Source organism: Glandiceps talaboti, chromosome 2 (genome assembly GCF_964340395.1).
Source record: "Glandiceps talaboti chromosome 2, keGlaTala1.1, whole genome shotgun sequence".
Lineage (NCBI taxonomy): Eukaryota > Metazoa > Hemichordata > Enteropneusta > Spengelidae > Glandiceps > Glandiceps talaboti.
In genome coordinates this window covers 16,962,374-16,985,633 of record NC_135550.1, presented here as the reverse complement: position 1 = coordinate 16,985,633, position 23,260 = coordinate 16,962,374, and the positions used below count along the sequence as shown (strand labels likewise).

The window sequence follows — 23,260 nt, the reverse complement described above, 5'->3', positions numbered from 1 at the left end:
TTTGCTGTGAAACTTCAATATCAAGTTTTACATCTGCAAACTACTTGGTGAAACTTTGACCTCATATTCTCACAACCACCTGGAACAGTCATTAAAGCATACCCATTTCGTCTACATTTTTTACATCCATCCTTGTTTCACTCATGCCATTTACACTCATGAAATAAGGGGTAAACCATTGATTTCAGGGGGGAGGGGGGGCTGGAGCATTTTGACCAAACATTATTTTTTTACTACTTTCGGCCAGTGAACACACAAATGACAGTAAAAGCATATGGCAAAACAAGTACACATTTTTTAGACAGCCTATGAAACTCTTCAAATTATTGTCAAGGTGTCCATTCTAGTCAGTATATATTTATTTGGGTCCAGAGACTCGGATATCCTAACAATGATGGAGGAAGAACCCCAAGCGGAAAATCCTTACACAAACTATATTACCCTGTTTTCTTGACAAGTTTCAGTTGGTACAGTAATAACCATTTATCGCCACCCTTTTATCATTCCTATATGGCAGGTAAATTATCCAGACATAAAGAGTAGACTTTTTGACTCCAAATCTACGTTGTAAATAGTTGCAGTAACATATATGAACTATTAATCTTTATACATAGGATATTGATGTCCAACAAAATTTTAGTATCATGCTGGGGAAGAGTCAGCAAATCTGACGACTGATGTTACCATTAGAAGGGGAATATATAGTTCAGCTGTACTAAAAATGTAATTTTATACCCAAATTGAACATCTTTGAATTGGAAAATTCCCCAACGTGAAATATCCAATCAAAGACAATTGGCCCAGTGTTTTTAATCTAAGTTGCTTACAGGCACATACACACTTGTATATATTTCACCATGCTTATAGTGGCACTCAGTCTTTGATATGTACATAAAACTGATTGAAAGACAGTGAAATAGACATAAAAATAATAACAAATAGTGAAATATAAACAAATAAATGAGCAAACTTTCAGTGCAATGGACATATGAAAACACGTGCACACACACACACATACACACACACACACACACACACACACACACACACACACACACAGAAGAATAAATTACCAAATATTTCATATTTATTCCAGACAATATACAAGTCAATCTATAAGTACAGACCTTAGTTTTAAACGATATACATTTACTGAAGATGAGAATATACAACTCTAATTTGTCTGCACTGAATTGCTGAAAATATAGGAATACAAATACTTTGAAGTCCATCTAACATAACTTTAAACAGTATATAGAAGAAATATATACAAAGTACACAACACTGACAAATCAAAGCTTGATGAAATTTTAATATGTTTGAAAGCAAATAGTTGGGGTTTTTTTCAAAAAGAATAGTTGAAAGAAAACTTGAATGATGAATAATCAAAGTGTTTTATCTTCAGCGTCATCTGGGTTAGCTTTTTCCCATTCTGTTTGTAAGTCTGATGATACCTCTGTAAATAATCTATCCCAGTCCCACGCTTTGTCTTCTTCATAAACTTCACTTTCTGCTGCTAATACTCTTGTCAGCAATTTCAAATCTATATCACCATCCTACCAGGAAGAAAAAAATTCAAATTCAACATCAGCAGTGCTTCTTGTGGCCAAACCCTGAAATCTTATAAGCTCTGAAACAGAAATGTGGTGTATCACAATTCTTGGATAATTTATAACAGAATAATCTTTACATCCTATACTGTCAGAAAATGTATCCACCTACCAAAGTAAGAAGTTGTGAATGTTTCAAAAGATCATTGTCAAGCTCCCTGTATGTAGCAACTCTATTCACTTGTACACTAGGTGGCGCTGCTATCTGTGTTGCCATGTCCTCTTCTTGAAATTCTTCGAGGTCAGGTATGACTGGAATATCTACAAATGACGAGAACATGAATTACTCAATATTGACTGAATCCAAGATTCTCTATATGAAGAGTATGTGGTTTGACATTTTCACTGAAGAACATCTTTTACATTGATAATATTGTCTGTTTGATCTGTAATCCCCCTTGATGAGTTGCAGGTCCATGCTGTCACTTTAATTAAATGGTCATAGACTTGACTTGCTTTATCGTAACCACTGTAATTCTCCCACCAGGCTGGCTTGACTTGAAACATATGAATAAAGTGTGCTCTAAACATTCATCTTAACTTAGATTCTTCTACATAAATATCATCTCTATCCAATGTGCACACCTGTTTCAGTATTAATTACATATAAGTTGACAAGGAAATAATATAATATGGTACAAAAAATCCAATCAAAATTGATTTTAGGGTCCACACCAAGTAATCAGTGCCCCAATGCAATCACACTTTCAACCTGTTGCTGTACTACTTATGGATACAACTGACCCCTAATTAACATATATACTGACTAAGTATTGGCATTTTATACATTTCCAGCAAATGCAGATTGTTGTTGTCTGATTGAAATAAATAATACCCCAGCTTACGGCTTTCAATGTCGCCACTTAGATGAGATAACCTGGATGTGTGTGGTAGTACTATTCAACTAACATGTTCAAATTACAAGCTCGAATATACTCTTCACATGTCACAGTTTCTGACTTGCTTTCAAACTTACCTTCATCAGAGTCATGTCTCTCAGGACTTGCTGGTCTCAGTCTTTCACTAATATGGGAATAAATATTAACATTAACAGACACAGAATACAAATCATGTCAGTAACTAGTCTACGGATGCAAGTCTACTAAGCATTTACCAAGATTTACAAAAGGGCAGGCATTTATACATGACAAAAACAAAAAAAGAAGAAGAAGATTTCAGCTAGTTTTAAAGGATGGAAATGCAAAATAAATGTTGCTGTGATGAAAATACCAAGAGCAGGATGAGGGTAAAAACTCTCAAGTGTCACACTTATAGTTTTAATATGGTTAACAGGTTATTCTATGACATGGTATTATATTTTTTTTATTTTTTTTTTGCGTGCAATGATTCAGGTCACCACCACCACCACCACCACCACCACCACCACCAACCAAAATAATACCAGTGAAGGAAAAGTGCAAACTTTTTTTTTGTTATGAAAGGATTAAAATCAAAAAACCAAGTAGTTACTCTTCATAAAACTGCTCCCCTCTCTTGCCTCTGTAACCGAGAAGAATCAACAACATCAGCATACAGTCATTGCGCATAGATTCTAGAATTAGTACTATTATTGGTTCATTATTTTATCAAAAAAGGGAAGACACACGGGACAAAAAAAAGAAGACAGTCATAGTGCTGCAAGAAAAGATATGATAAAGATCAACATATGCTGAGAGAGATTTATAAGATATATAGTGATATACATTTATTTTATGTCTAAGGAAGAAAAGTCCTTCTATTAATGTTCTTTACTTTACCTCAACAAATACACACAACATAATTTATAGATTGGTATATTTCAATTATAGCAAACATGTCATTAACAATATATATAATAATACCTTTCAGATTACACCTTGAAAAGTTAAGAAGCCTTCTGGAATTATTGAAATGCATGTCAAGTTCTTGAGATTTTCAATATATCAGTGACTCTTATCTGTTACAACGTACATACATGTGTTTTATATTCCTTTTAAGTAAAGTGTAATTTTTTGAAAGAGAATGTTTACCTTTTCATAGAGGTTAATGTTAATTTATTACAAACAACACATTTTACATATTGTGATTGTTAGAAGTATTCTTACAACATTTATTTTTTTGTCACTGCAGGGTTTCATTTGAGCCTTGATTAATACTTGATACAAACTAAGCTTTCTTTTTTACATTTAAATCTAGAATATTTTTATGTATGTAGACACACTGGGTCACTTTACTTACCCCTTTTTAGCTGACTTTGGAATGTCATCTGCCCAACCACCTTGTCTTCGAGATGGTCTGGGTGGAGCTCCTGAAGCCTGTAATAGAACAGAATGTGATTTGCTTTGAAAGCATAACACAACTTGTTATACTTCAGTGGCAAGTTAGTAGTAGTAGTTTGCTCATGGTTAATAGGGTAGAGGGGAGGGGGGCTGGAGGCTTATGATACAGACTACAGTGACGAGTGTTTAAAGGGAAGGCTACTTTGTGAATTCACAATGTTTAATAAAAACTTAGATGTAGACATAGTATTCATTGGTTTCATTCACTTCCTCTTATCAGTATGGAGCTGGCATCAATCAAAACTTAGGTGAAAGTGTGGTTTCCAAGGCAACTTCCGTTAAACATGTTGTAATTGTATAACATTATATTAAAGCAATCGACAATACATTAAAATTAATTGAAGTTCCCTAGCTTGGCCTCTATGTCACTTTTACCTTTTATTCAGACTGATGTCAATACCATACTGATAAGTGAAAGTGAATGAAACCAACACATTTCATCTTAACATCCAAGTTTTTTTTTTTTTATGGAAAGTGGATTCACAAGGCATCCTTTCCGATAACCAAATTGTAACAAAAAATGTCATTTTTGCTCAAATGACAAAATCAGTGCCTGCTTATTTGTGTGATTTGTCATATTTTCAGAGACAAAGTTTATTTTCTTAATTTTTTTTCTTCAAAGACCCTCCAGCACCCTAGTCTGTAAGGTACACTGTGACAGGGCATCCTCACACATCAGCCGACCCCTGAGAGGAGGCCGGTAAGGGTCGAAACATCACGATGTATCTGACAGTCTACCAGCACCCCACCTCTGAAATCAAATATTCCCCTTTTTAGTTTTATTACGTCTGTGCATTCAGTTGTTAAAACTTGTGCAGCTTAAGTATTGTTGGTAGATTATCAAGGCGGCAGGCATGCTCAATTGCAATAACTGACATCACGTTATCATTAGACAGTTAATAAAAAATTAGTATTCATTTATCCAAATGTGACTATGCCAACAGTGCGGTGCTTAGGTTATGATTGCAATGGCATGAAATGTGTGCATTGGTGATACTACTGCCATAGATTAGTTGATGAGCTAACTCACATTGTTAGTAGTAGAGGTGGTCTTCAATGATTCACTTACTGCTATGTCATCACCATCAACTGTTATATCACCATTGGGTGTGTCACTGTCAGCTAAAACACGTGCTCGGCGTCCTGTCTTCACTTCAGGCTAGTTGTATACACATATAGCAATGTATGAAAAATGAATGTGTTTGTTGAATGATTTGGTAACACCACTTTGAATACCTGATATGCTTGTCTGATATTACACACATTTTTTTTTGGAGATGGAATAACATTAACATACTGAAATGAACCCGACAATGTTTACACATCACAGTACCTTCAGTGTTTTCCCCACTTCCAAGAATGGTGTTAATTTGCATAATGGTTTCCATATAGATCAAATGGAAATTTGTATAATGATCAGCACATACTATTCATGTCTTCAACATTGAAACATATTGTGAAACTGTTCATATTAAATATTTAACAGGCACATGGACAGTGGTCTCAACAACTTCTCTTCATGTGAAAGTATACATATTTAGTATTTCAAAGATTGCTAAAGATCAAGGATGGTAGAACACTTTTGAAGCACAACAAAAACCTGTCATGGTGGCCTGGATAGCAAGGATGGTGTTCACACATCACTTTCTCTGTAGTGGGGAGAACACTGACCTTCATGAATACAAAATATTACATGTAATGAAGAAATATTTACAATATCTACACATTCAAAACATGGTAAAACATCAGACTTTTATCTTTCCAAGTGAATCTCTGAAATGTGCATGTTGATAACAATGATATGATTTGTTTTGTTACCATTCTGTCAATCATACAAATATACTGTCAACAAGATGTTAATGACAATTGTTCGTGTTGTTACCATGGTTGCAACATTTTGTCAGTTCAGCCAATTTTATCCATGCATTGTAGCAAACAGTTTAGACTTGCGATTAATTGCGTATGTTCTGAGGAATATCACACTTGTGACATGCGACATCTCCAGCTATATTCAGATTGATTCAAGTGCCTGGGGTACCAACGACTAGCGACTCGCGCCATGTCATTGCAATAATTCTTGTTCTTTTCACTCTCCCTTCATCTTGATTTCGTGGATTTTGATGAATCTAACCTTTTTCCTCGAACCGAAGTCAAAATCGTCGTCCGCCATAATATTTTACCAATTCAAGTCGTCTTCTAGTGAAACACCGACAGACCAAATCACCAGTCTAGCGTTGAACTAGTTGTTGAGTTGAGTCTCCGAAATCATAACAAGGAATGTGGCAAACCAAGCTACACAACTTAGAAGCTTCATCATTGGACAAGCCACCTAGATTAGTTCGTTCAAACCAATGAACAAGTTCGTTACATTTCCTGAATGTCTTCAAATGCGCATGAGCAAATAATCGCGAGAAAATCAAAATGGCAGCTCACTGTAGTCGACGCATCATTACTCATACTTGTATTTCGCTACTTTATGGCATTTTCGTAACTTCACAAGTTCTAATAATAGCTGCGTTTGCGCGAAGTCCTAATAGAAACCCTAACATTCTTATAATATTTGCGGATGACTTAGGATATGGAGATTTAAGCTGTTACGGACACCCAACATCGGTCAGTCCGAACTTCGATAAACTAGCGTCAGATGGTCTTTTGTTTACACAATTTTATTCGGCTAATTCGGTGTGTAGCCCGTCAAGGTAAAACAAAAGTAGGGTTTCATGACAATATCAGCACGCAATAGCCATAGAGACTTTTGTCAGCGATAATGATAATGTTGTCCACCCGACGATATTAGGAAAAAGACAAAACTCAATAGAATTGTACAGATCACGCCCACTTTACAAAAGTCAAGCTCGCACTATTAATACTTGTTACTTTTGCGCTCCTGTTTATATTTTAGACTATATTTGCAGAACAAACTAGTAGCGTCATTTTTTGTTTCTAAGCTTTTACCCTTCCGGGTTTTGCCCATCATTTTTTCGCTAATCCCGGAAAGATAAAAAGGCAAGACACAAAAAGTTAACGCTATAATTATTGCAGCTAATATTTTTATCAGCAAAACTGCAAAGTAAAGTCACGCCCCCTTTACATGTCAAGCGACGTGCCAATTTAGAGAGTATAGCTGTGAACATAAATTCTGAAACAATACTACATAAAAATCTAAGACACTAAAAATTAAATGTAACGCAACAATTACTGTAGCTAACATTTTTATTGGCACTAGCACAACAGGATAGACAGAGTTACTTCCCTTTAAATGTCAAGTGATGACTACTATAGCTGTGTGCAATAAATTGTAGGTTTTACTCAACAATGTTTTGTGCAAATTAAGCAATTAAAAAACCAATTGCATGCCCGCAAACCAGAGCTGTTATTTCTTCTGTAACACTGCGAAATAACCTCAACGTATTGGATGGTGTCGTAAATGAAACTGGTTTACTATGATGAGTAATTGTACTATTATTGCAGCTAACATTTTATTAGTGTGTGACGATATTGGGGTGATGTTAAGGATGTTACTTTTTTAGAATAAAGTTTGGAGATTGGTCAAGGGAAAATGGTCATCATTTGAACACATCTGTGTGTAAACGGGGCCATAATTAGAGATGCAATTAATTAAGTATTGGACATGTCACCCACATTTTGCTGTTATAACTTTTTTTTAATTAGCTCTCAACTGATAGTAACAGAGAAATGAAGAAATATCCTAACTAAAACGTTTGCCATGGCATGTTTTTACAGAGCTGCTCTGCTGACAGGACGTCTGCCACCTCGGACAGGAATGTGGCCAGGAGTATTCTGGCCAACCTCTTCAGGAGGTCTTCCTCGCAATGAAACAACCATAGCTGCTTTATTAAAACCACTGGGTTATAGAACTGGAATCATTGGGAAGTGGCACCTTGGAGTTGGTAAAAATCAGATGTATCTACCAACCAACTATGGATTTGATAGCTATTATGGAATCCCTTACTCTCATGACATGTGTCCATGCTTAAAGTGTTTCTATCCAGGAGATGCATGCTGGGATAAGTGTGCTCCTGGTTATACTAGCTGCCCACTCTATCACAATACTACAATATTTGAACAACCTGTAGATTTGACCACATTAACTGAAAGGTACAGCAATGAAGCAAGGGATTTCATTTCTAAGAATGCACAGGCTGGAAAGCCTTTCTTTCTGTACTATCCATTGCAACATACACATCACCCACAGTTTGCTAGTAAAGCATTTAGAAATACCACTTTACGTGGAACTTTTGGTGATTCCTTGGCAGAGTTGGATTGGGCAGTTGGACAGATCATCGAAGAGGTTAGAGCACAGAATATAGAAGATAACACTTTTATATTCTTTACATCTGATAATGGGTGAGTTCCTCACATCAGTAAATGTAACTTTCTAAATGAAATAATGTAATCCCCCAACCTTTAGAGTTATCAAGTCTAATACCACATTGATGGGTTGAGTGTGAATTTGGGTGCAAGTTGAAACTAAGAGATGTGAGTGCAGTGTTTAGTGAATACCATCAAGTCATCACCATAATTGGAGCCATGGTATTACGCACCTTGTTGTCTATCCTTTACTTATACACTTCTGTCAAAAGTGACCTGTCTACATATATTGTTGAAGAATCAATCATGAGATATATTTGTGATTGGCTTTCAGACCAAGTTTGCTGAGAGAGGTCAGGGGTGGTAATGCAGGTCTACTGAAGTGTGGTAAAGGTACTACGTACGAGGGTGGTCACCGTGTGCCTGCTATAGCATATTGGCCAGGAAGAGTCAAACCTGGTAGGACAATGGAATTAGCTAGTACTCTGGATCTCTTACCAACCATAGTCAACCTCGTCAATGCAACATTACCAACTGTTACACTGGATGGTGTGGATATTGGACCATTGTTGTTTCAACAGGAAAAGGTCAGTTGCTGAATTTGTTTTCCAACTCGGCTCATAACTCGGTCATAGTTACAGTACTAGATGGCACCATGTAAGTTTAAATAATGTGAGATATGTTTTGTTTGAAAGATTTGAACTTCATTTACAGTTGATTTTCATCTGGAATCACAGTTCACCACTATGGATATTCTTAGTCTGAACTGTTTCTAGACAGTGGTCAACAAATGCAACATCTAAAGTCACCTTGTCCATTGCCTTCACCATTTAAGAAACATTGGTTGTAGGTCACACTCATACATGTCATAAGCATGTTATAGAATAGATACTGTCTTGTCATCACTGTGTTCACAACAAACAGTTAACACTGTTTTTCCAATATTTACTTTCAGAGTCCGAGAGAAACTTTCTTCTACTTTTTCAGTGACGCTAGACCAGATCCGGGTGTGTATGCAGTAAGATATAAGCAGTACAAAGCTCACTATTACACTCAAGGATCAGGAACATCAGGTCCTAACAACCCAGACAAAGATTGTCGTCCTTCTACAAACCTCACCCAACATATCCCACCACTACTGTATGATCTAAACGTGGATCCATCAGAAATCTACAATCTGAGTAGTGACCAGGAATATCTACCAATCTTAGAAAAAATTGATGAGATTAAGAAGAAGTTTGAAGCAGGGTTGGTGTGGGGAGAAAGTCAGATGAACAGACCAAGTGATAAAAATGTAGAACCTTGCTGTAATCCTGGTTGTAAACCATTTCCATCATGTTGTTCTTGTTCCTGAAAATAATCTTGAAGTCGTGAAGGGAAATTGCCACATTTAGCCAAGGAGAGTATGATTCAAGGACCTTGCCTCTATGAGTTGCTAGATGAGTGATGACGAAAACCCTTAGGTCATGAGTTTATTATTCCTCCTCAAGCATAATTTATGAAAAATTGGGAAAAATAATGGTGATGTGGAATGTTTTCATTTGTGTTTCAAATGCCATAGAACCAATGATATAGACACACATTATTGTGACGTGGAACAACCAGGGTATAGATAATCCAGGGTATATGATCCATATTTTCAGTTCAAAGACAATAACTAACTTGGTTTGTGCATGGCAGAAGTAGGCAAATATCATGTTTAAATTGTTAACCATCATATTAAAGGAATGTTTAGGGTGACTTTGACCAGCATCACAATTTAGATGAGTTTAACTTGCTCAAGAGCAAATTGTCTGTCTTTCAAACCTACTGTATTGTATGTTTAATGCAAAAATATTGATTCACTCTTTGAAAAAGAGCATATAGCCAAAGTAAAATATTACCAAAATCAATCTATGTAACTCACATCTTTATATTCTGTGCATAGCATGGGTTTTGTTACTCAGGTTACTGGTGCTGTGTAAAGGGTTATGTTTGATGTACTTAAAATAAATATAATGCTTTATTTCCCAGATTCAAAAGGCATGTCTATCATTGGACAAGCTATTGTTTTACAGGGAACAAGATTTTTATGCTGCACCAGTAGATATTTCATTCCAAAAAGTGAAAATAAACTAGTTCTTTTATCTAATAATGAGAGGATTACTTTGTATAATTTTGTAGGAAATGGCCAGTAATTAAAATACTATTGATTATAAGAGTATTGTGAGAACATGAGCAGGTCTAGATGATTTGTATAACCAATCTCACACAGGTTTATTTTATGTATATTTTTGGTATTGCCAGTGGCACAAGAGAGATATAGTTTTTAAAAGTTGTAAATGTGTAAGGAATATATATTATATGGAAATGTGTTCTTTAAGTGTGCCTTGAAGTGCAAAGTAAGGCATTAAGGTGCTAAATTTGAAGTAAAAGTTGCAATAATGGTTTAACTGTAGTTTTTAAAGGGAAAGGATACCTTGTGAATTCACTGTGTTTAATAAAAACTTGGATGTTAACGGGAGAAAATGTGTTGGTTTCGTTCACTTTCACTTGTAGGTAGATCCAAAAAAGGAGTAGTATATTGTAATGCTAAATCTCCCCCCCCCCAAAAAAAAAGGAGTTGGTAGTATATTGCATACCAACTCCCAAATATCACTCCCCTGATTTCATCTGCATTTGGTATTCAAAATGGTCCACAGCATACATAGATAAACAAGTGAATCTTTCCAGGAAGAGACCATAGACCCTCCACCATCTGGAGGGTCTAGACTATGAAGAGACTGATAAAGGTAATTCAACATTGATTGAGTTTTGATTTTCAAAGGGTTTTGACACTGCACTGTAACCATATTTAACGTTTTCAAAATGTGATCATTATATTATATTAGGGAATCAGTGAGCTCTCCGAATATACTAGTTTTGCATGGCTGAGTGTTTGTTCGGTGTGATAGTCTCCCGTAAGATAAGAGATAAAGCAAATTGTTTTTAGATAGAAGAGTGGACAAGGTGTCTTTATTTAGTCATAGATGGAGAGTCTATGACTTAGTCAATAAAGAGATAATTATATACAGCTGTATGAGAGAAAGATGGAAAAGTTTTATTTCACCATTTAATCAAATAATCAATAAATCGATCGATCATATCAATTACACGCTCTCTGCACCCGTGATAAAATATTTGCTATAGATTACCTAGTAGTAGTATTTAAATTGTGATGATTTTGACGGTGATGGTCCTGATTTCCCCGGGACCTTCCCCCCTACTACAGCCCGTTCTGAAGGCTCCCGTATGTCTTGTCCTATGTTACATCACAGATAAGTAACATGTAAACTGTGATCGAATGAATATATTATGAAGACTCGTTGGTGTGGGAAGTCGTTACTAACAGGAGTGTGCCAACAGCGAAGAATCTTTTATTCTATATTTCCATTGTCTGTGAGTCTATAGAAAATGCATGAAGATGTGTTACAACAGAAACATTTATTATGTGCATTGTTAGCCACTACCCAAAGATCGGTATCACAGCTGTGAAAATTTCGAACAGCATGTATATGTAAAGAATAGACTAATATGTTTTAGACTATCACATGAATTTCCCCCTTGGAGATTTACATCTTGACATAAACAAATACCCGATTTTTTCCAACACATCATATCATAGATCATATGCATGTTTTTTTTGTGTGTGAATAAACCACCCAGGTATAGGAATAACCAAAATAACTTGAATAAGTTTTGATTTTAAAATGGCAAATGATAGGCACACAAAAAAAACAATGGAAAAGAAACGTGTCTTTGCGTGAAGTTTAGGTAGTTCTCTTTTTGGAGGATGTGGTGGTCCTGAAAAGGACCGTTTGGTTTGTGGATGGCTGGGCATACGATTTACTTTTTGGATTGAGTCTTCTTTGGTAAAAGTACTGCCTGGATGTTTGGCAATACACCACCCTGGGCAATGGTGACACCACCCATCAGTTTGTTCAATTCTTCGTCATTACGGACAGCCAGTTGCAAGTGACGTGGAATGATTCTGGTCTTCTTGTTGTCACGGGCGGCATTTCCAGCCAACTCAAGGATTTCAGCGGCTAAGTATTCGAGAACGGCAGCCAAGTAGACTGGGGCACCAGCACCAACACGTTGAGCGTAGTTGCCTTTACGAAGGAAACGGTGGACACGACCGACTGGAAACTGCAGGCCAGCTCTGCTTGAACGACTCTTTGCCTTGCCTTTGGCTTTGCCACTTTTACCACGTCCAGACATAATGGGATTGTTGGTTGTTGGTTTTTCGAGGGTGGTGACTACGTCGATGTTACAATGAATGATATGGCTCGGAAATCCTCCAAATTTATAGCAAAAGCTAAGATTCTGGTTACAGTCAACTTTGGCCAATCATAACAAGGAACAGGTAGTAATTTACAATGACAAAGACTGATTTGGCGCGAAGCTAAAGGCAATAGTAGAAAGTGATAATTTTCTATTGAATTTGCTTTTCCCGCCTAACACTTCTTCCCAGCAATAACACTTTCAGAATCCGTCATTTGCATTTCTTTGGCTATAAAAAGGCAACTGTTTCCACTGTTTCAACACATCAAACTCTGACCAACATCATACGAGTATTTCAAACATGCCTCCCAAAGGAAGTGGAAAAGCTGCCAAGAAAGCCGGTCAGGCTAAAGCTGTACGAAGTGGTGACAAGAAAAGAAAGAGACGTAGAAAGGAAAGCTATGGTATCTACATCTACAAAGTCATGAAACAGGTCCACCCTGATACTGGTATTTCTTCAAAAGCCATGTCTATCATGAACAGCTTCGTCAATGATATCTTTGAGCGTATTGCAGCTGAAGCTTCCCGCCTGGCCCAGTACAACAAGAGATCCACCATCACCAGCAGAGAGATCCAGACTGCTGTACGTCTCTTGTTGCCCGGTGAGCTTGCCAAGCACGCCGTCAGTGAGGGTACCAAAGCCGTCACTAAGTACACCAGCTCCAAGTAAATCGTATGCTCAGCATACACAAACCAAACGGTCCTTTTCAGGGCCACCACATCCTCCAAAAGGAGAACTACCAAACCAAAGCATATACATACATATATAATTAGAATAAAGAATGAGGATACATACATACATACATACATACATACATACATACATACATACATACATACATACATACATACATACATACATACATACATACATACATACATACATACATACATACATACATACATACATACATACATACATACATACATACATACATACATACATACATACATACATACATACATACATACATACATACATACATACATAAATAAATAAATAAATAAATAAATACAAATAAAACAAATCATGACAGTGAAAAACAAACATAAATATGCGATATGTGATACCATAATATTAAAAACAGGCCTGCCAATGATAACTATATTTAGTGCATAGATAACCTGATGACAGTGATGTACTCAAATGTGAATTATTGAAGTAGTAGATACATTACAGAATCTTTCTGCATCTATTATCAAATTATGGATTACTGCAAATGTTATCTAGATATCACTACATTTTGAGTACAACACTGTTAAAGTTCATGATAATTTTACGGTTTGCAGTTTCAGAACAGCTGACGTGTTATACACTTTCCGAGGATGTCTTTTGGAAATAGCTGCAAGGGAGAAGCAAATCTAGCATAAATAATGCAATGCAACGGTGGATTGCTTTATTTGTCTTGGTTTGTTCGTTTGTCGTATTGCTACGGTTGCCGTTTTTTAACCCGAACAATCAAGTGGTCTGTGGTTTTGTCTGCAGGATTAGACCACAGACGTTTTCTGGTATTCCCTCCATAAGGATCCGGTTATGTACAAGGACACTCTTTTATGACTAAGATAAGGGGCTTTATTTCCGTTCAGTTGTTGTATTGCTCGCTAGCGCTCGGACGTGTTGTTGTGTACTGTACCCGTCCCTCATGCATCATCATGTACTGCCTTGGGCTATTCGTTGTTTTGTGCATATTTCCCATCGTCACCCTTTCTTCAAATCGTAATCCCAATGTAGTTGTCCTTTTCGCTGATGATGTAGGGTACGGAGACTTAGGATGTTACGGTCACCCCACGTCGTCCACCCCAAATCTAGACAAACTTGCTTCAGATGGGTTGCTATTCACTCAGTTTTATGTTGGAAGCCCAGTTTGTAGTCCGTCAAGGTTGGTTGGATCATTATTGTAATGGCCACTCACTGTGTTCTTTATGAAGATTTTTTGTTTTGCATATTGATTTAATTTAGATAGATTATTGCAGCTAAGTTACCAGATAACGTTATTTCTTCATACTCATCAATAATACAATTAATGTTCTTGACTGTTACTCAAACAGGGCATCATTATTGACTGGTCGTTTACCACCACGAACTGGTGTCTATCCAGGAGTATTCCAAGCTAATTGCACTGGTGGTCTTCCATTGAACGAAACAACCATTGCCAAAATGCTGAAACAACAAGGCTATCAAACTGGAATGATAGGAAAGTGGCACCTTGGAGTTGGAAAGAATCATAAATATTTACCTACAAATTTTGGATTTGATTACTACTTTGGGATTCCATACACTCATGCCCAGTGTCCTTGCATCACATGTTTTTGGCCAGATGCACCTTGTTTTATACCCTGCAAGCCATACTTTACTGGGTGTCCATTGTATTACAACACTGAAATCATAGACCAACCAGTTGATTTATTGACATTGAATGAGAGATACGCTACAGCAGCAAGAAACTTCATTGCTACAAAATCCAAGGAAAAGAATCCATTTTTCCTATACTATGCATTTCAGCACTGTCATGCTCCACAGTTTGCTGGGAAACAGTTTCGGAATTCAACTCTGCGAGGTGTCTTTGGAGATTCCTTAGCTGAAGTTGACTGGAGTGTTGGACAAGTTCTGGAAGAACTGCACAATCAAGGAATAGCTGAAAACACTCTTGTGTTTTTCTCCTCAGACAATGGGTATATATAATCTTACACTCAGAATGTCCTACCAAACAGTGGGTTTTATGTGTTCTCTTGTACTGATTTGCTCCTCTTTCTGTCCCATTTTGCTTGGTTAACATTCTGTTGTTGTTGTTGGGGGGGGGGGGAGCTGACATTCACAAATGAGATGGACAATCGCTGTATTTTACCATTATTTTACTGCGCAATATTAGCGAAGAAGCAAATGAATTCAAGACAACAGATCAAACCAAGATATACCCAAGGATTATACATGGTACTTGAAAAAAAAAAAAAAAAAATCTCATTTTTTTTTATAAACTTGAACTGCTTGGTATAAAACTGATGGTTGTTTTTGGCCATGAGTAGATTTCTACGCATTGCACCATACTTTTGACATGTAACCCCGAGAAAAACATAGGAAACTGTGATTAATTTTAACTATCTATGACTGATAGTGCAAGTTGATATGTTTTGACAAATTTTGAATGCATGATTACTTCCAAAATGAAGGTTTATGTGCAGGAAAGTGATTGTGATCTAAAAGATGCAAATTTTGTGACTACTTTTATACCTATTTTAAAAACTTTGTTTATCATTGTAGCCCAAGCACTGTGAATGAAGTCAGAGGAGGTGCTGCAGGTCTACTGAAGTGTGGTAAAGGTACTACATATGAAGGTGGTCAACGCGTTCCTGCTATAGCATATTGGCCAGGAAGAATCAAGTCTGGAAAAAGAACACCAGAGTTGGCCAGTACTCTGGATCTTCTACCTACATTGGCCAAACTGGTTGGAGCACCATTACCAAATGTTACACTTGATGGCATGGACATGAGTCCAGTATTATTTGAAGAAGGAAAGGTATGAATGAAAACAATGTCAAATGATTTGTGTTAATGTAAATTGAACCTCAGAAATAAACTATAAATGGGCACATTTACCATGCCATATATATATATATATATATATATATATATATATATATATATATATATATATATATATATATATATATATATATATATATATATATATATATATATATATATATATATATATCCTTCATACTAGCATAAGGCTTGAGGTTTTGAGGGTACTTTATTTGTTTCACTTTTAATACCAATATAATACCACCATTTCTGTTTTATTTCAGAGCCAAAGAGACACATTTTTCTATTATTACGAAAAACCAGAGAAAGAAATTGGAGTTTATGCTGTCAGATACCAGCAGTATAAAGCACACTACTACACACAGGGGGCTCCTATGTGTGGTGCACAATATCCCGACAAAGATTGCCGCCCTTCAGCAAATCTCATCCGCCATGATCCACCGTTGTTGTATGATCTCCACCTAGATCCATCAGAACAGTATAATCTAAGCTTTTTGCCTCAATATAAAGAGTTATTGGACACAATTTGGCAGATTTATATTCAGCATGTTGAAACTATGGACTGGGCTGAAAGTGAAATTTTGAGACCTGTTGATAAATATGTAGAACCGTGTTGTACACCAGGTTGCTCACCTTTTCCATCCTGTTGTCAATGCCACAGATCATTGTATGGCAGTTCACTATTCAATCAAATATGATAAGACACATCATATACAGAAAAATAGCAACAACAAAAATGAATAACATTTTTCATATATATATATATATATATATATATATATATATATATATATATATATATATATATATATATATATATATATATATATATATATATATATATATATATATATATATATATATATATATTGTACAACATACATTTCAGTATTATTCAATCAAATATGACAAAACATATCCAGAATATTAACAACAAAAATAATGTTGCTTACACATACATGTATATTTTTGTATACCATGGTCACAACATGTATGAAAATAAACATCAGCAACAGAAAGTCACTGGATATGTTATGGTATTTGAAAGATAAATTTTCATATAGTATTGAACTTAGAATGAAACCAATAAATGACAAAACTTTATATTTCAAAAATATTTTGAATATAAACATACACTGAGACATTTTTAAAATACACATGATATGTATGTCAAAGTGACATTCTATATGTTTTGCAATAAATACATTCCTTTGTACACATCTCAGCTAAGAAACAAATTCTTTTCCTTAGACCTCAGGTTTACCAGATTCAAAGGGATACAATTTTAAGAGTAGTTCTGCTATCTTTTGCAATAAATGTATAACTATAAGTTTTTAGTTCGTCTACGTATAAACTTTCTAAATACCTTTACGTTGTAAGATATAAACAGTATAAAACTACTTGCAAGCTATCGGCTCCGTATACTTTTTATGTAAGATTAATGATAAAGTAAAAGGTATATTTGAATAGTCATCCCAAAAGCTGTTGACGTGCTTGTAAGTTGTAGTGCGTTATGTAACGTGCACAGTATTTTGTTCAGGAACCTAGGTGGTCTAAAATCAGCTGATTGTCACCTGATGGGGACTTAACCTTGTCACCTTCCGTACCCGTCGATATGAAGTTAAATAAATAAAATACTGGAACCATTGCGTGTTCTTGGATAGTCAATATGGTTTTAACATGGTGCTTTCGATCTGAATATATTACTATTTTGTCTCTTTGGTTATGTGGGAGTATTTCGTTAGCTGCACAGTCTCCGAGTCCAAACATCGTTATTCTGTTCGCTGATGACCTTGGGTATGGGGACTTGTCATGCTATGGTCACCCTACTAGTCAAACCCCAAACATTGATAATCTTTTCAACAATGGACTACATTTTACTCAGTTTTACACTGCAAACCCACTTTGCAGTCCGTCAAGGTAAGTATGTACCGTGTGATATTCTGATATTGCACATTGGTATCGATCACATGCGGAAATATAGTGGGAGGGTAACTAACAGCTAGCAGTCAACAACACATAGTTTGTGTATTGGGGGCATATTCAGTACATTTACATTCATTCTTTTCAATTATTTATATGTATTTTTGAAATTTCGACCAGGTCTTCTGTACCCCTTCACTTGGCTGAGACTGCTTGCAAGTTGGGAATAGGGTACAAAAAGAGGTCTTTCTGAAGATTGTAATTCTTTAACAACGTCTCTCAATTTTGTTTTGATCATTTCAGAGCCTCATTACTGACAGGTAGACTACCACCAAGGCTTGGTGTATGGCCTGGAGTTTTCCTACCAGAGTCTACAGGAGGGCTACCACACAATGAGACAACGCTGGCACAAATTTTAAAGACTAAAGGTTACAGTACAAGCATTGTTGGCAAATGGCATTTAGGTGTGGGCAAGAACAATGAATACTCACCAATCCACTATGGATTTGATAGTTATTATGGGATACCCTACTCTCAGGACTTTTGTCCATGTCTCAAATGTTTTTATCCCGATGACCCATGTTTTAATCAGTGTGATTTATACTATCCTGGGTGTCCATTATATAAAGATGATAAAATAATTGAGCAGCCCACTGACTTTACTGTGCTGGAAGAGAAATACATCCAGCAAGCTACTACATTCATCTCAACAAATGCAGCAAAGAAAACACCATTCTTTTTATATTATGCCTTCAATCATGTGCATCATCCACAGTTTGCTAGTAAGCAATTTAGGAACTCCACTTCAAGGGGAACATTTGGTGATTCATTAGCAGAGTTGGACTATGGTATTGGTCATGTCATACAACAACTTAGGGATAGTGGTGTAGAAAACAATACATTAATACTCTTCACCTCTGATAATGGGTATGTTACAACTCTGATCTGACATATCTTTCTTTCTTTTATTTTTTTAAAAGGGGAAGGATTCTCTGTGAATTCACTATGTTTAATAAAAATTTGGATGTCAAACAAGATATATGTAAAATGCATTCACTTTCACTTATCAGTACAGAGCTGGCATCTATCCAAACTTATGCAGAAATGATGTACAGGTCTTTCTCGGCAACTTCTGTTAAACATATTGTTGACCACTTGTTGTTATACAGTTACAATAACAATATAAACAGCTAGTCCACAACAATTTGCCTAGCAAGACCTATAGTATACATCACTTCTACCTAAGTTCTGATCAATGCCAGCTTGTACCGATAAGTGAAAGTGAATGACAACAACACATTATGTCTCAATGTTTAACATCCAAGTTTTTATAAAACATAGTGACTTCACATGGTATCGTTTCCCTTTCATTAATGTGGAAAAAGTTGAGAATATTTGTCGCAAGTCAAGAGATTTAATCATGAAAAACACACATACAGATGGAAAGTTTGGCTTAAAAAAAAAGCTGGGAGCTGTTGCAATGAATCCATTGTCGGGTTTATTACATTGGAAGGTTGTGTCCTATCATTGAAATTTTGGAAATATAATTCTCATATGAAAGCAAAGACAATACATGAATATTTTGTGACCCATTATGTAATATTTTGCTTAAAGTGACATCAGTGCATTCGCCGCAATGTCTCCCATCAAGTTTTAACTTCACAAACATCTACAAGTGGCCATCATTGAATGAATAAAGTGTGCTCAGTTGTTCATGTCATTGAAAAATACATGACAATTAATAAAAAATTTGGGACTGTTTTGAAGTAGTAGATAATCATATTAAATTTCTAAAAAAACAAATAACACCCTATGTCTATTTCTATTTCCTTCTCAGACCAAGTCTTCGCAATGAAAATCGAGGTGGTAATGCAGGCCCATTGAAGTGTGGTAAAGGTACTACGTATGAGGGTGGTCAGCGTGTGCCTGCTATTGCGTATTGGCCAGGAAGAGTCAAACCTGGTAGGACAATGGAATTAGCTAGTACGCTAGATTTCTTACCAACCATAGCCAACCTCGTCAATGCAACATTACCAAATGTTACACTGGATGGTGTAGATATTGGACCATTGCTGTTTCAACAAGAAAAGGTAAAAAAGACAGGGTTTCTTTTTATGTGAAGGCATATATTTGCAAAGCCCCTGTACATTGATGAAATCTTGTCTACTGTGGACAAATCTATAGAAGCAGCCTGTCACTGCATTGGAACTTTGTAGATGAGGTGTCAGGAGGTTTCAACTTTATTTGATGAGTGTAGATCTGCTGTAGACAAATTTCATCTACATCTGTTTATCACTCCCTAAATAAAAATCTGTACCTTTGTTTTCAATTTTTTTTTGTTATTATTGCTATTAAATTTTTTCTATTTTACAGAGCAAGAGAGACACATTTTTCTACATATTTGCATATGCTGACCCATTGTATCCGATCTATGCAGTGAGACACAAGCACTACAAAGCCCATTACTTCACAGAAGGAAGTGACAACTGTGACTTTACTCATGACCTTGATTGCCGTCCCACAGCTAAAAGAACGGCCCATTTTCCACCGCTGTTGTATGATCTGAACACAGACCCATCAGAAGTTTATAACTTGAACACAGATCCAGCTTATAGTGCAATTTTGAAGAAAATTGATGACATCAGAATGAAATTTGAAGCAGAGTTAGTCTGGGCACCTTCAGAAATCAATAAACGATCAGACCCAAATGTAGAACCTTGTTGTAATCCGGGATGTTCGCCTTTCCCATCCTGTTGTCAGTGCATGTGAAATCGATACTAAAGACGCTGTTCTGATTTTTAATCTGTGAAATGTATTGTTTTAAACCTTAAATCTACTAGCTGAACTAGTTTTGTAGTGCCATAGGTGTGGTGAAATGATTGTCTGTCAAGCTGATACCATTAGTAACAGTATTTTTTTAAAAAGTTATGCAGTTGTGTTACACATTTGTTTGTATATTTATCTGATTTGAAAAGATAAAGAATTTAGCACACATTCTTTTCATTTAGTATATTCATACAGGTTTATAAAACCGTTCCAAAACATTGGAACAAAGGTGAAAGATGATCATTACATGTAAGATGAAGAAAAGAATCCTGTAATGTGCTATATTCTGGTTACCAGTCATTTTGCTCATAAGGATCACAAGAGGGCATCTCAAATTCAGCAAAGTGAGGGCTAAACTTTGGTCAAGGCCACTGATTTTATGGTAATGCACATCTGTGGACAAATTGTATCTGTTCTTGAAAGAGCATTAATGTAGTAGTTAAGCATGTTTTGATTATGGGTAGTCACTAATAAAACTACAATGAAAACGACACAGAAAACTACTGCTGGCTTTACACTAGTATAATACTCAACTATTTTGACCCTCACTTCCAACCCTCACATCCAGCTTGCAAACAGCACTCCTAGTGGCCAAACCATGAAATGTTTCACCTAAATATGGCTTCTTGCTGTACTGTCATATCTCCTATTCAAGTACTGATGTTAATAATATGTATGTACACTTACATTGTACTTTTATAATGCATGCAAATGAAATACAGTTGTCAAACTTTGGGTAATGATATTATCATTTAAGACATCACTTCCATGATATAACGTAATCATAATCTGTTTTATCATATTATGGCCATGCCAACTTCATTTGCATTGGTTGGTTTTCCCTTATTTTTTGCAAGGACTATAAAATGCTTGAATTAGAAATTTTTACCATCTTTGTCAGTTATTTCTTCTTTTTTTCTTTGTTGTTTTCTGTTTTGTAAGACCTTACCAAGTAAGATATTTGTGCCATATATGATACATCACATATTTGTATGGACTTTGGTATAAACAAAATTTAGCGCTTCAAATGGTGCGTTGCGATTTTGTTACAAACGTGAGACCACAAAATACAAAAACCAAGTGTATGGATTTGGAGAAAAATAGGTCTCTTGACCAATAAAAATGTGAAATGGAGACAGATGTATATAATATCACATCTCTAAAACGAGAATAAATAAACAAATACTAATAACGATGAACCTATGTAGATGAACGTTATGCTGAATCCAAAGTATACAATTTGTACTTATCTGTATATATCTGCAATAAATGACTACAAACAACACCACTGTACAACTTTGAGTGAATGTGTTTATTTCTCAATTTACATGTTTTAAACTGTCGAGCCCTGTTTGCAATGTTTGTCATCAGTACTACAGTTTTTGTTATTTATTTATTTGTTTTATTAACATATATTTAACAGTACAAAGACAAAACAAAAGAAGGGAGGAAATACAGCAAAAGAAAAGCACAAAGCACACTGACCATACAGAGTGGAAAAAAGAAAATGTGATCAGTAATACTACTGTGTTTTGAAGTCCCTGAAGCATAATATATGTAATACCTTGCTCCTGTTTCTTCCTTCTTGTAGGTTTTTTTTTTGTGTGTACAAACAAATACTGCCCTGGTAGGAAGAGGATTAATGTGAAACATGGTTGGATGTTTACCCCTCTTTTGTGCAATGTCAGATATGACCTTTTCGCTAGTATCTTTGTATTGACAATTGACCTGCTAGGTCAGAATTTAACACACCCCTCTAAAAAAAAGCCATCATCACAGAAATTAAACATTTATCACACAGAGATAGTATTCAGGGAATTTGTCTTCCACAAAGACTTGTTCCAGTTGGATTTCCCATCCAAATTTAGACATGAACCCAAGCCTGGGTTACCAGAATTCTATAACACATATACTGCGCAACAACACTATACAACAAATATGTAAACTTTAACAACTTCCCATTTTTGTAGAACTGTTCTCAAGGATATCCTAATAAACAGTGCCATATATCATAGTGGACAAAACTGACAGTTTGCAGTCAAAAACTCTCAGCTTATCACACCGTGTTCGATAGCTTAGTATTATTCTGTCGAAAGGCAAAATGAAACATGGATTTCCTACTGTCTCTTAAACTTTTGTACATTTCCTCATAAATCACCGAATTTTTTGGTTTTCTTTGATATTCTATACAGTACTTTGTGAAAACAAGCTGTAACTTGAGTATTATTTTTTATCAGACAACCAACATATATTCACCAAAGATTGTTAGAATATCAATAATTATAGAGACATATGTTAATTAGAGGTCAAATATGTCAGTAAGTTGTACAGTAGCAGGTTGATATTGTGATTTCAGGGTGTGGACCCAAAAACCAATTTGATTGGATTTATTTACCATATTATGT

At 35.7% G+C, this 23,260-nt stretch overlaps 4 protein-coding genes and 1 pseudogene across 9 annotated transcripts; 3 read left to right on the top strand and 2 right to left on the bottom strand.

Moving 5' to 3' along the window:
- Positions 1-1,099: 1,099 nt before the first annotated feature.
- On the bottom strand, positions 1,100-6,201 carry LOC144452747 (intraflagellar transport protein 43 homolog A-like). 6 transcript variants are annotated; one of them, XM_078143899.1, is made up of 7 exons: positions 6,060-6,201; positions 4,959-5,087; positions 3,828-3,904; positions 3,081-3,110; positions 2,587-2,633; positions 1,723-1,871; positions 1,100-1,556 (listed from the first exon to the last, which is right to left on the bottom strand). In XM_078143899.1, the coding sequence occupies exons 1-7, from the start codon at positions 6,096-6,098 to the stop codon at positions 1,386-1,388; spliced, it is 642 nt and encodes a 213-aa protein (XP_078000025.1). In that variant the 5' UTR covers positions 6,099-6,201; the 3' UTR covers positions 1,100-1,385. The 6 variants fall into 6 exon arrangements, with proteins under 6 accessions (XP_078000025.1, XP_078000041.1, XP_078000033.1 ...); XM_078143915.1 differs by having other exon boundaries at positions 4,998-5,087; XM_078143907.1 differs by lacking the exon at positions 3,081-3,110.
- Positions 6,202-6,349: 148 nt separating this feature from the next.
- On the top strand, positions 6,350-9,816 carry LOC144444848 (arylsulfatase A-like). The gene is made up of 4 exons (XM_078134403.1): positions 6,350-6,627; positions 7,673-8,296; positions 8,595-8,847; positions 9,216-9,816. Exons 1-4 carry the CDS (start codon positions 6,350-6,352, stop codon positions 9,612-9,614), a joined length of 1,554 nt encoding a protein of 517 aa, XP_077990529.1. The 3' UTR covers positions 9,615-9,816.
- Positions 9,817-12,124: 2,308 nt separating this feature from the next.
- On the bottom strand, positions 12,125-12,499 carry LOC144448977 (histone H2A). The gene has a single exon (XM_078139369.1). The coding sequence runs from the start codon at positions 12,497-12,499 to the stop codon at positions 12,125-12,127; it is 375 nt and encodes a 124-aa protein (XP_077995495.1).
- Positions 12,500-12,863: 364 nt separating this feature from the next.
- Positions 12,864-13,232, top strand: LOC144451108 (histone H2B, gonadal pseudogene; annotated as a pseudogene).
- A 943-nt stretch (positions 13,233-14,175) lies between these two features.
- Positions 14,176-21,519, top strand: LOC144444838 (uncharacterized). The gene is made up of 8 exons (XM_078134392.1): positions 14,176-14,442; positions 14,612-15,235; positions 15,822-16,077; positions 16,370-16,791; positions 17,841-18,026; positions 18,333-18,956; positions 19,867-20,119; positions 20,403-21,519. The coding sequence occupies exons 1-8, from the start codon at positions 14,216-14,218 to the stop codon at positions 20,796-20,798; spliced, it is 2,988 nt and encodes a 995-aa protein (XP_077990518.1). The 5' UTR covers positions 14,176-14,215; the 3' UTR covers positions 20,799-21,519.
- Positions 21,520-23,260: the final 1,741 nt, after the last annotated feature.

What these genes read in the sequence shown, in the direction of transcription:
- LOC144452747 (XM_078143899.1), bottom strand. Translation starts at nt 6,098, where the DNA reads ATGGCGGACGACGATTTTGACTTCGGTTCGAGGAAAAAG. An exon ending in CCACCTCTACTACTAACAAT is followed by an intron (nt 3,905 to 4,958) that starts GTGAGTTAGCTC and finishes GTTCTATTACAG; the next exon opens with GCTTCAGGAGCTCCACCCAG. An exon ending in GGGGAGCAGTTTTATGAAGA is followed by an intron (nt 2,634 to 3,080) that starts GTAACTACTTGG and finishes TTCCCATATTAG; the next exon opens with TGAAAGACTGAGACCAGCAA.
- LOC144444848 (XM_078134403.1), top strand. Translation starts at nt 6,350, where the DNA reads ATGGCAGCTCACTGTAGTCGACGCATCATTACTCATACTTGTATTTCG. An exon ending in TCGGTGTGTAGCCCGTCAAG is followed by an intron (nt 6,628 to 7,672) that starts GTAAAACAAAAG and finishes ATGTTTTTACAG; the next exon opens with AGCTGCTCTGCTGACAGGAC. An exon ending in TGTTGTTTCAACAGGAAAAG is followed by an intron (nt 8,848 to 9,215) that starts GTCAGTTGCTGA and finishes ATTTACTTTCAG; the next exon opens with AGTCCGAGAGAAACTTTCTT.
- LOC144448977 (XM_078139369.1), bottom strand. Translation starts at nt 12,499, where the DNA reads ATGTCTGGACGTGGTAAAAGTGGCAAAGCCAAAGGCAAGGCAAAGAGT.
- LOC144444838 (XM_078134392.1), top strand. Translation starts at nt 14,216, where the DNA reads ATGTACTGCCTTGGGCTATTCGTTGTTTTGTGCATATTTCCCATCGTC. An exon ending in TTTTTCTCCTCAGACAATGG is followed by an intron (nt 15,236 to 15,821) that starts GTATATATAATC and finishes TTATCATTGTAG; the next exon opens with CCCAAGCACTGTGAATGAAG. An exon ending in CCACTTTGCAGTCCGTCAAG is followed by an intron (nt 18,027 to 18,332) that starts GTAAGTATGTAC and finishes TGATCATTTCAG; the next exon opens with AGCCTCATTACTGACAGGTA.